General features: G+C 42.3%; 1 protein-coding gene across 1 annotated transcript; it reads left to right on the top strand.

Moving 5' to 3' along the window:
- The first annotated feature begins 6,243 nt into the window (after window positions 1-6,243).
- Window positions 6,244-7,616, top strand: dio3a (iodothyronine deiodinase 3a). Its single transcript, XM_053434924.1, has one exon. It carries the CDS (start codon window positions 6,281-6,283, stop codon window positions 7,067-7,069), a length of 789 nt encoding a protein of 262 aa, XP_053290899.1. The 5' UTR covers window positions 6,244-6,280; the 3' UTR covers window positions 7,070-7,616.
- The last annotated feature ends 3,959 nt before the right edge of the window (window positions 7,617-11,575 follow it).

Below are 11,575 nucleotides of genomic sequence, written 5' to 3'. Positions count from 1 at the left end.
ATAACAGTGTTGTGCAATTTCTCACATTTGATGCTTAATTAGATGATTAGATTAGAAGCTAAATCAAGGGAAAGTTTGACATTTTAGTTTGATTAATGACTTAATAGATTTGCCAATTTGCTGTTTCCAGAGTTTCTGTCTCTCCGTTGACCAGTTGATTAACTGACTAATTTCAGTAATAATTACTAATGAGACTAATGCTACAAAAAGGAATCCTGACAAGTGTAATTTTAATCAATTTAGTGATAGCAGTTCAAAGTTGGATAACTTTTTTGCCTCATTTTAAGTTTATTTTTAAAATGTGTGTGTTTAATAACCAGTGGATAAAAATGCATAATTTTCTAATCCAAATGGAAATCAAAAAACAGAGCATTATAAGAACTGTAAAATAACGCCAACGATTTTTTAGAAATATTAATCTTAAAATAGAATCTAAAAGTACGACTACAATCTTCGTAAAATTGTTTGACCACTGTTGACTTAAACATACATGCTTGTTTGACGGTATTGTATTACTGTGGCACTATGGGTTATCTATTCATAACTTCATCTGCAGGCCGAAGACAACCGAGACAAACCTTTGACTGAGATATAAATTTACTGTGCGTCCCCCCCCCCCCCCCTCCCCCCCCCGTCGTCTGCTCTCTGACTCATTGCATTGTGGGCTGCAGACGAGTGACATCTCCCCTACATGTCTTGCGGCCACCCTGCAGTCAAACATGACAAGCATTTACTGTAACAGGAGATTAGGGCTTAACCAATAAACTACAGTGTATGCACACTAAACCTGGAATGCTTTTGTTGAATAAGCTCGGCAGACCAGTGAATGGCATTTAGCCAGTAATGTGTGGCCAGATGTAGTATCGCTGCGGAGCACAGACACAGACGCTGATCAGAACACTGTGCAATACACTAGACCACCACCACGGATTTATTAACATCAGTCTGTGTGTGCACGTGTGTGATGACGATGTACTATGTGTGCGCTACAGGCAGCAACATCATCATCTAATGTGTAGCTTAGCCCTCTTCAGCATCAATTGAAGTAATGTCTATAATTTTCAGCTTTGGAGTTGTACTGTGATTTGATTATTATCATTTCAATTTGTGGACGTGATTCAGTTTGATTCTTTCTCTTAGGATTCTTCAATTTTCTCACAATTTTTTAAAGTTAATTTTTTCCTGCTGTGCTCTGATTTGATTCCAGGCTGTATCCAATTCAGATCCTAAATCCCCCTGAAGCAAGTTTGAGATATTGAGCTGTATAAATCAAACTAAGCTTAGACGTTCTTAAATTACCCTTGAAAAAGCTTTAATATGTTTTGTTTTCCCAATTATCTTGAGACTATAAATTTTCACACTCAATCTGAAGAATGACACAGTCAAAAGTGTTGACTTTGTAATTATAATCAGAGATGCGTGAAAATCCAAATACAGTCAACACTACGCTAGCAGCTGCCACACAACCGGCCTCAGGAAACCCTAAAGGAATCAGTTGGAGATTAGAAGAATTTAACATGGAACAGAGCCATGATAAATACAATTAATACATTGTGCGTGACGGATCTGATAAAAGTCGAGATTTAATGACTGTGGCGATGCAAGAAATATGGGTTTACCCAGAGAAAGATGTGGCAATACTTAATCTTTTGACTTTCAAGTCCGTGGGCGACAAAATGATTATGACAGTAATCCGTAATTTAGGTACTAAAGTCTTTCTTTTCAGACAGCTCACACAACAATAAAAAAAAATGATTTGATCACCGATCTCAGGAGGCCAACAGCTCAGTGAGTTATTTTTATTATATCTTTATAGACATAAATATATATATATCTATAAAGTTAGTATATACAGTAAATTTAATGCAGCTGACAAATTGAGGTTTTCCTGCCCATACAAACAAGAGCGTTAGTCACTTCCATCAGCCCTGTAGTAATTATGACTGTATGTATAGTGTGTCAGTATCAGTTACGCCTTGTCGTTCTCTCAGTATAGACAGATATTTGGCAACGTTTACAGTTTTCCGAAATCCTTTACTCAATTTATAAACACTCTTTAAGCAAATACCTCACCAGGTCAATTGTGTAGTAATAGGGATTTGTTCAGTTTAAAAGCTAGTTAGTTTGGTTCAGCTTGTCGTTGCCGTTAGCGGTCGTTCTAGCTGGTCTGTCGGGGGGAAAGTATAGTTTATGAACTATAAAGTTAGTTTAGACAGTCAATTTACTACAGCTGAGGAATTGAGGTTTTCCTCCCCAGACAAACTAGAGCGTTAGTCACTTCCATCAGCCCTGTAGTAAATTATGACTCGCCCCCCAGCAAGAAATGACGGAAGTGTTGTTATGATAGAAAGACATGTGGCTTCAACAATCAGAGAGCATTTTTTTTTTTGCTTCTGACAAACATAAACATCTGTTTCTGTTAACCATGATGACAAATGTTTACTATTATCGCAACCGTGACAATGAAGATCCCAAAAAATTCCTTTTAACCCTAAACACGTCTGATCTCTCCGCAGAATTGTTTAGAACGCTCAGACTCAAAGTTATCGAGAGTAATAGACTTTGACGCTTGGACCCCAGCAGGAAGTAGAACACCAGAGAAGCAGTCCTATGAACTAAGCCCCTCAGAGACCTCCCTGATGATGGTGATGAGGAATGGAGCACGAATTTGGGGTGTCTCGTGACGATCTTCTGATTGGACGGTTTGGAGAGAAATAACCAGGTATCCAGAGTTGAGGTGGTGATAGGGAGGAGGTGGGTCACTCATTGATCGCAGCACTGAACTAACAGCTGAGAGTCAGTGGAGAGAACTTTTTTTAATTGACTGCTCAGAGGAGAGAGATTGTTAAAAACATGGGAGGAGAAGAACGTCTTCCTGACTGCAGTTTTGCTTGGGAACTTGATAAAGGGGTTAAGCTGCGACAAGGCAGTTTAACGTTACACAAAAAAAGGGGGGGGTACGTTATTATCTTTACCTAAAATCACCTTGTCAGTGTTATTCCTACAATTGTTGGATTATGTCATATATTTGTGCAGTGATAGTGGATGTCGCTGGCCTTACTGACTGAATAGCCATTTCCAGACATGTCCTGCGGAGGATCTCCAGAGATTTGAGTCTGGTCTCACTCTACCCACACAATGATTCTCTGCTCAGAAAAGTTCACAACAGCAACCAATCCTCCAGAGGATTCAGGTGAGGGATGGTTCAGCAGACAGAGGCAGGATGTAACATATCAATTCAACTGTGGAGATCATGAGATATTTGTTTTTGTTTTACACCACATCGGCGTCGGCTCTCATCACCACCAAACTCCCTTGACACCTTTGTCGGTGTCTTCTACATGTATCGCCCCCCTTTTTCATCCCGATGCGTGTTAGAAAAATCACTAACCGCCCCCTCGCTCAAGGTGATTCTGCAGGGAGCCCCCCCGCTGTGTGCTCCCATCGGAATCTGCAGACTTCATACTAGGGGGCCAGGCGGAAAAAGTCTGCACAAATGCCAGAGTCTCTCGCTCAGTCATTTGGGTTCACACATACACCTCCTCCGGAGAAGCTGCACAGGGTCTCCTGAGTTCATTGCATGTCTGAAAGCAGCTTCACTGATATCATTAGATTGACGTGGTGTTGCATTGGTGTTGGACGTGATCCAAATGGATGAGTTACCAATGTGGTCGGCATTGTCGGCGTTAAATGCTGAGTAATGTTATACTGTTGACTGTATAGCAGCCTTGCATATACCATTTTAATGCATCATTTCTTTCATGCTATAATTATCTACTCGCCCCAATACAATGTCTCATGTCACACATGAGGAAGGCTGTTTAAAGATGTCTTCACCAGTTTCTTGTAGTTCTCAGGTGAAGATCAGGCAAGATTTGATTTTATTAGGATTGAATTTGGCTTTTTTTAAATGAGCTGTTACATGATCAGATTTCAACCAGCCATTGATTATAGAGCACAGGGGCCAACTGAATAAATACAATTTTTAAACATGTCAAAGAAACAAGAAGAGGATTTAACCAGTCTGCATGGTGAAAAATGTTGCAATGGTGTTTGCCTGTGTGTAATTTATCTCACCAATGAAGAAGAGAATGTTGTTATCAAGACCTGAAAAAGCTGAAGAGACGATGTTGCTGATGGTATCCAACTGGATTTTGGGATAAGTCGAAGATTAGAGAAATATGTCGCGCTCATTTTAAATACTGATCATGATCTTGTAGATGGGTGGATTTCCTCAAAGGCTACACTTTATGGAGGGTTCATTCTAGAGAAGAAAGGCCATCTTTCATCCGAGGAGAGAAATTTATCAGAGGCCAATCTTGTCTTTGAAGGAGCCACTTTATCCAGGACTGAAGGGCAGCGCTCATCAAAAGATTGTACTTTAGAATCAAGATCTCTGTTTTGTAAAAGTCGGCAGAAAGGTTTAACTGAGGAGAGACGGTTCAGGATACGAGAGTTGATCTCACAGTTACGAGGAACAATAATCAAAAGAGAAGTCAAATAGAAAATTAGGATCAGATATGAAAAGAAGACCCTCAGACAAACAGTCTCAATATTTCTACCGAGATTTAAAAACAACGCCCAATAATGTATTTAGTGCCGGATTCACTTTCAATAATAGCAGAACAAATGTATAAGAAACATTGTCAATATCTGAATTTTAAAGTCGCCTCCGATCAAAATACTAGGCAACAATATAACCTTGAAATGATTTTAAAAAATTGCTGTTTGGGTGAAGAACGACGTGTCAGACGTTTCAACCAAGTAACGTTCAACACCTCAGTGACGTTCAGCACCTTTGTAGGATGTCCAAGATCTGACCTAAGATCTTACACATGCTAACAGCATAGACTCACAATGGAGACACAGGTGTTGCACACATGACGTACATGTCACGCTGGCCGCGGTTCGTTTCTCACACATGTGGCGTTCACATGAATTGCCAGAGTGTTGTAAAGTATGCTACACATGATTTTAATGGAACAAACGCACACATGTACATGTAATCTTCACACATGTACCACATCAACATACTTCGCCTTACAGTTTGAGTCAGCCGCACCGGGAGTTAGCATCGAATGTATGAGGTGTCAGGCGATTTTATGAGGTGTCTAGCAATTCAGCCAGCGCCAGTGTACCTTCCCTGCGTACCTACTGTACTGCTGAAGTACTCGTGTACATGTACTATGTTCCTCTGTAGCGAAAGCCACATCAACAGACAGTTTGATAGATATTACGGCGAAACCTGGGAGATTTGTATTTCTTTCTGGCCCAAAAAGTTTTTCGTACAGATTCATATCCTGAGGTGCTTGACTGCTACATGAGCCGCTGCAGAGGACCGGTATTCCCTTACCCCAACAGGAAGCTTAGTGTGTCTGTGTGCGTGTTTTGGGGGATTTTTTTGTAAGGTTACTTACATCAGAGCACCTGAGGAAGAGGATTACGGTCACGTGGGGAAAATAAATAGTTTAAAGGCTGAGATTAATTTGTAATCTGAGAACTCCCGATTCTAAGAAAGACAAATTTCTGACGTCATCAGAATTTATCCTTGTCACAGATTTCCTCCTAAAACTTGAAATAATTCCTTTTTAAGTTTAATTAAATGTGGCGTTCATGAGCAGACCACACTGTGATGTAGTATTAATTATAAATGCGTTAATGTAAATCATCAGAGGGATTTAAACACAAGTTTAGGCTTTTGAGGATGTAATAAAATGTGTGTTTTATCTGGCACATTGCTATTGACTAATGTGAAGTGGCATCAGGACAAACAGTCCACGTGTGTTGGTGACTGGATGAGTTGAGGACATTGACACAGGGCAGTTCTTTAATTGGAGTAGATTACAAGTGTAGCCTGGCAGCATCTGCTCAGATGCACTGTGATCATTGTTGTTGCACCAGCACCAACTTTAGACTCCTCTCACACACATGAAGCACAATGGTAGACAACTTCTGCTTTCCCTGATCACACCTCCATCACGAGAAGATTGTTTTAAAAGTACACAATTTAACAGGGTGCTTGTTTATAAAAAAAACTCCTACCCGTCGCTGTCCAAACGACGCACTGCTGTGGCGCACCCTGGGCTTTTGGCTGGGACTCAAAGCTGTGGAGTTGACAGAAGGTAATCCCCACCATGTGAGGCCTCGGCCCCAGTTTGGAGGCGGGGTGTGATTCATTCAAATCTGCCGGTGCTATAAAAAGAGGGGAAGTTGCAAGTATCCCAACTTAAACCCACAAGATCGTGCGCAGCGCAAGACCACTCGGGTTGTCACTGTGCTGATGATGAATACTATCAAAGCTATTAAAAATGCCATAGTCTGCCTGGTGCTGCTGCCCCGGTTCCTGGTGGCAGCGGTCATGTTCTGGCTGCTTGACTTTATCTGCATTAGGAAAAGGGTCTTATTCAGGATGAGGGAGCAGGAGGGCGATGCTATCGATCCTCCTCTCTGCATATCCGACTCCAATCGCCTGTTCAGCCTGGAGTCCCTCAAAGCGGTGTGGCACGGCCACAAGCTGGACTTTCTGAAGGCGGCGCACCTCGGACACGGAGCGCCCAACACCGAAGTTGTTCAGCTGCAGGACCAGCGGCGCAGCCGGATCCTCGACTACGTGAAGGACAAGAGACCGCTCATCCTCAACTTTGGCAGCTGCACCTGACCACCGTTCATGGCGCGGCTCAAGGCTTTCCAGGGAGTTGTGCAGCAGAACGCAGACATCGCAGACTCTGTGGTTGTGTACATTGAGGAAGCGCACCCCTCCGACGGCTGGATGAGCACAGACGCGCCCTACCAGATCCCCAAGCACCGGTGTCTGGAGGACCGGCTGAACGCGGCGCAGCTGATGCGCCTGGAGGTGCCCGGCTGCCTGCTGGTCGTCGACAGCATGGAGAACTCTTCCAACGCCGCGTACGGAGCTTATTTCGACAGACTTTATATTCTACAGGAGGGAAAGATAGTTTACCAGGGCGGCAGAGGACCCGAGGGCTACCGGATCTCAGAGCTCCGAGACTGGCTGGATCAATACAGAGGGAGGCTGGTGAAATCCAATAATCTAGTTATACATGTGTAGATTCATTTCCATCTTTACACAGATGCTGTGGCGAAAACAGCAAGAAACACTGCTGCAGATTTTTCGGTATTATAACTCCAGATAGATAGATTGTGTCCCTCATTAATGGTTTATTATGTGTATTTATTTTTTATATGACTGGATCAAAGTAATTTGTTCAACATTGTCGGATGTGCTAAGGTAGGCTCCTGCATTTCCTATTGGAAATATGCATCCTGTTAGGATCCATTCAGAAAAAAAAGGTTTGTTTAGGCAAATTGTTTGTCTATGAACAAAAAGTGTTTGTGTGTCAAAAGTTCTGTTTTTATTTCCTCTCCGTGTGTAAATGCGCCTTCATTGAATCCGTCAGGAGGATGGTGAGCTTTGCGCATCACTGTGCTCCTCAGTACTGTTGTGAAGTTCGGTTTTTAAACGGGCTGAGTCCAGAGAACCGATACTGATGTTTGTCATACTGCAGATCACAGTGAGGCTGCTGCTCTCAACTGTTTTGTAAATATTATTACGTTTTATGGATATATTTTTCATACAATAAAATGCTTTGATCTACTCCAGCTTTTATTTGATTTTATATAAAATATTCCCACTGTGTAAGTTGCATTTTTTTGTATTATTATTATTGTTTGCGTGCAAGGGAGCTGTTGTGTTCTTTTTCTTGTTGTAACAACAGCAATGCAGTGTATAGATTCCACAGTCTCATACATGGAGCAGACAAACCGGATGAATGTGTAATTTCCTGACCAGTAAAGAACAACCGACCTCCCCTGGATTCCTCCTGAAAAAAAATCCCTTTTAAGATGCAGCCTCTGAAATTTGTGCATGAAGCAGAACAAATGAAATAACTTTACAATGAGAAATCCTCATTGAACCTTAAAACATATCAAAATTATAGCAACATTCTAAGGCTGATTTGTGGCTAAATGAAGGTATTTTCTCAAAGTGAACAAAAGAGCAAGAGAAATCTTTTTTCATCCGGATTTTCTTTTCGTGTGACACTCTTTATTCTGCTCAATTTCTTTCCGAGTCTTTTTCATTCACTCAGGTTTTTCTGAAAGCAAAAATCCGTCCTGGTCTCTTCAATCAGGCTGAAGTGTGTCGTATCTAATTAGTGGTCAGCCTCTTTTTAAACTGTATAGATGGTGATTATAGGTCTTCGGTTAATGCTGCAGCGAAGAAGCCGCGCTTTGTTCTCCACAGCCCCTTCCTAAGCCTTTGACCTCCTACAATTAAGCGAGGATAATCACACTTGATCCTATTATGCTGAGTGATATATCCACCTATAAGGGTCTAAACACACAAATGTTTTCACGGCTTAGCTCTCCAAGTGTTACGAGTGGAGGCATTTAACTTTGTTCAGAACTCCCGTGCAAACTAATGCACATACTGAAATAACACTCAACTCTCTGCAGTGATTTAACGCTGACTGATCGGTCCCATGAGGCTTCATTATATCTGAAAATCCTACAATCGATACCATGAGTCACACCGTGGATATAGGAGTCATGACACAGTGAAGACACAACAGAAACCAGATATCTGACACAAACACTGACACAACCTGTGTGTCCACCCCCCCCCCCCCCCCCCTTCTTGCCTCCCCATGTGCCATTATTGATGGACGACCCTGGAGACTGGAGCAGTTTACCCCAGCAAGGAAGGCACATCCACAAATGGGGCATAAATCTGTGTAGAAAAAAAACACAAGAGGGTTTTAAGACCCTCAAAGGAAGCTCGCTGTCGGTAAAGTGTTTAACTTTTGTTTTTTTTTACCAGGAAAATGTTGGGTATGAATCATAGCTTCGTCTGCAGCAAACTGGACGTCACGTGAGGATTGTGATGTTCGAATGGAAAAGCTTCTCAGATCGGGGGTGTGTGTGTGTGGGGGGGGGGGGGGGGGGGGGGGGTGGAAGGTCCCACATCCTTCCAGTCCCTGATTGTCTGGAAATGTCCTCTTCTGCTTCAGGTTCACACTCAACATTGGTGTTCATTGAGGAAACATGCTGTAGAATAATGTTGTTGAATAGTCATTAACCACTTAGTCAGTCTATAAAAGGTCTTTTAAATATCAATTAACCATTCAGCCTTCACAAAACATCTGATTTATCTTCTCAAATGTGATTATTCTCTTTGTGTTATATTCATACATTTGACACACTGTATTTTGATATTTCACTGTTGCTCAGGTAAGACCACCTCACCTTGTTTCTCATTATTTTCACTATCATCATTTGATAGTTAGTTGCAGCCCCAAGTGAGTCAATTCAAGATTTGAAAGCAGAAAGTGATGATGCTACACAAATGTATATCAATTTTGAGATATTTTCTTCCAAATGAATAAACAGTTTGTCTCTGTAAAACTCAGACCAGGCTCTAACTTTATTCATATAAACAGGAAAAGGGAAAAAGATTCACTTCGATTGACCAGATCATAAACAACAGATCTGCAGAGTGCGATTGGTCACAAGCCAAACAGACAGGGGAACCAGTAGAAGAGGGTGGAAGTCCAGTGTCCTCAGAGCTGTGTGGGTTTTTACAGTGACTTTACTTTACAGCTCATCTGGAACACATCGAGTGTTTGCTGTGTGCGGAGCTGACAGGTTGACAGAGTGGTACCTGCCTCAGTGAAATGTTGTGTAACCTCCAGTTTGTTCAGTGTGCACCCGTGAAAACAAACCGCAACTGGAACCGTCTGGATCTGGATTCATTCCATGTGGGATTTTCCATGGATATAAGGTGTCATCTGTCAGTGCGAGGCACACAGGGACTAAGGGTTAAAGGGTCTCCGGCTGGGGAGATTTAACTTGTTCTGCTGAGGTGTTTTTATTTGTAGCTTCTCTAGTCCGCTTTGAGGGCCCCTTCCCTCCTCGGGCCCATAACTCCACAAATGAACATCTAACCGGTGATGGGAACCCGGGGGCCTCAGCACACAAAAACAGGTTTTTAGTGAAAGCACATTGAGTTTTTGCATGTTAACTTTTAAGAACTGTGCAAACAATCGTCTTTTTACTGGTGTAAACAGACATACAGAGACATGGTACTTAAAACCATGGACATTTTGTCCTGGAATAGAGACAACTGTATGTGTGTGTTTATCTGACATAACACCCTTTATTTGAAGTACTGTTTTCGACCCGGTTGCCCTTTAATGCCCAGTTACAGCATCTACGGAAGACTGATACATGCACAACCCATGCTGATTGAGTGACTAATACGCAGTCTAACATTTTAACTCCTTTTACCCAGGTAACTGATCCCCGTCGTGCAGAGCTCCTCGACCACCGGAGAATTTTAAGGCTGCTTTTGAAGGTCAGTAACGTGCAGTAACGCAGCAGGAGTCCCGGAGACGTTTTCCAACAACATTCAGTCTGGAGTGAGAAACGGTTTTATGTAGTGTGGCAGAAAACAGACAATCAAACACAGAAATGTCCGTCGAACGCTGAACTGAAGTAGCCCAGCAACTAACTGGGAGATGTAACATGGGCTGTGCCTCGTCTCCTGCAACAGTTTTATCATTGGACGGAAGAAAAGCAGCAAACTTGAAAATGATATTGGTTGTTATTATTTGGAACTTTGAATCGAGAATCTAGAAACCACAGCGTTGCTCCAATTGTGTGTGAAAACACTAACTTAGTCACAATCAACCCCAAAATCCAGTGTTTCCGCAGCAGTGACATAATCACACCACAGCATTTCCCCCCGACCTCTTTTAGATGGATGACACCGTGTGGTCAAAGAAAGCTACTACATGCATTTTCTAGATACTTTTTAGATTGAGTCTGAATAACATCGTAATTCAACGTACTGCAGCACTGCTCTCTATTGGCCCATTCGGAGAGTGACAGGAAAGCAGAACAGCTGTCTCACTCGCTTCCTCTTGGAATGTTGAGGAAATGCAGTTAATGGCAAACTGTTTGAATGTAAAGGTTTCAGATTAAATCCAGTTTAATATCTCTATCCAAGCAGTAAAAGCAAACACACACACACACACACACACACACACACACACACACACACACACAAAACATCCAAAACTAGTTATTTCAATATATGCTCGATCAACAGAACTATACATTTGAATCAGTTCAAAAGGTTATTTGCACAAACACAAAATAGTAAATGCATTATGCAGATCAGTGCTTTAGTGTGGTACGTATATCCTACAAGAGCAGCCAGAGCAGACAAATATCCATGTTTTAAAGCCTGTGTGTTCCCGTTATCCACCCACTCAGATGCTCTCACTGACGTTGCCTCATGGAGTTTCTTCTCAGGACAGTGTGGCAGCATACGGAACAAACTTGATTGATATTCCTCCTCAGCATTCTCTTGGATTTGTTGCACTTGTCAGGACAAGTTTAGTTAAAGGTACCGTCACATCACACACGCACCGGAGGTAGAAGCGCGCGGAAAGCGGTCCGCCTCCTTTCCTCGCCCATGTTAAATACTTGGGCTGTTCGCACCGGCAGAGTAATGCCGGGAAGAACCAGGAAGCGCCGCAGCCACACACACAAG

Source organism: Pleuronectes platessa, chromosome 11 (assembly GCF_947347685.1).
Source record: "Pleuronectes platessa chromosome 11, fPlePla1.1, whole genome shotgun sequence".
In the NCBI taxonomy this organism is placed as follows: domain Eukaryota; kingdom Metazoa; phylum Chordata; class Actinopteri; order Pleuronectiformes; family Pleuronectidae; genus Pleuronectes; species Pleuronectes platessa.
Note: the sequence above shows the minus strand (reverse complement) of the source record. Positions and strands in the feature narration are given on the sequence as shown.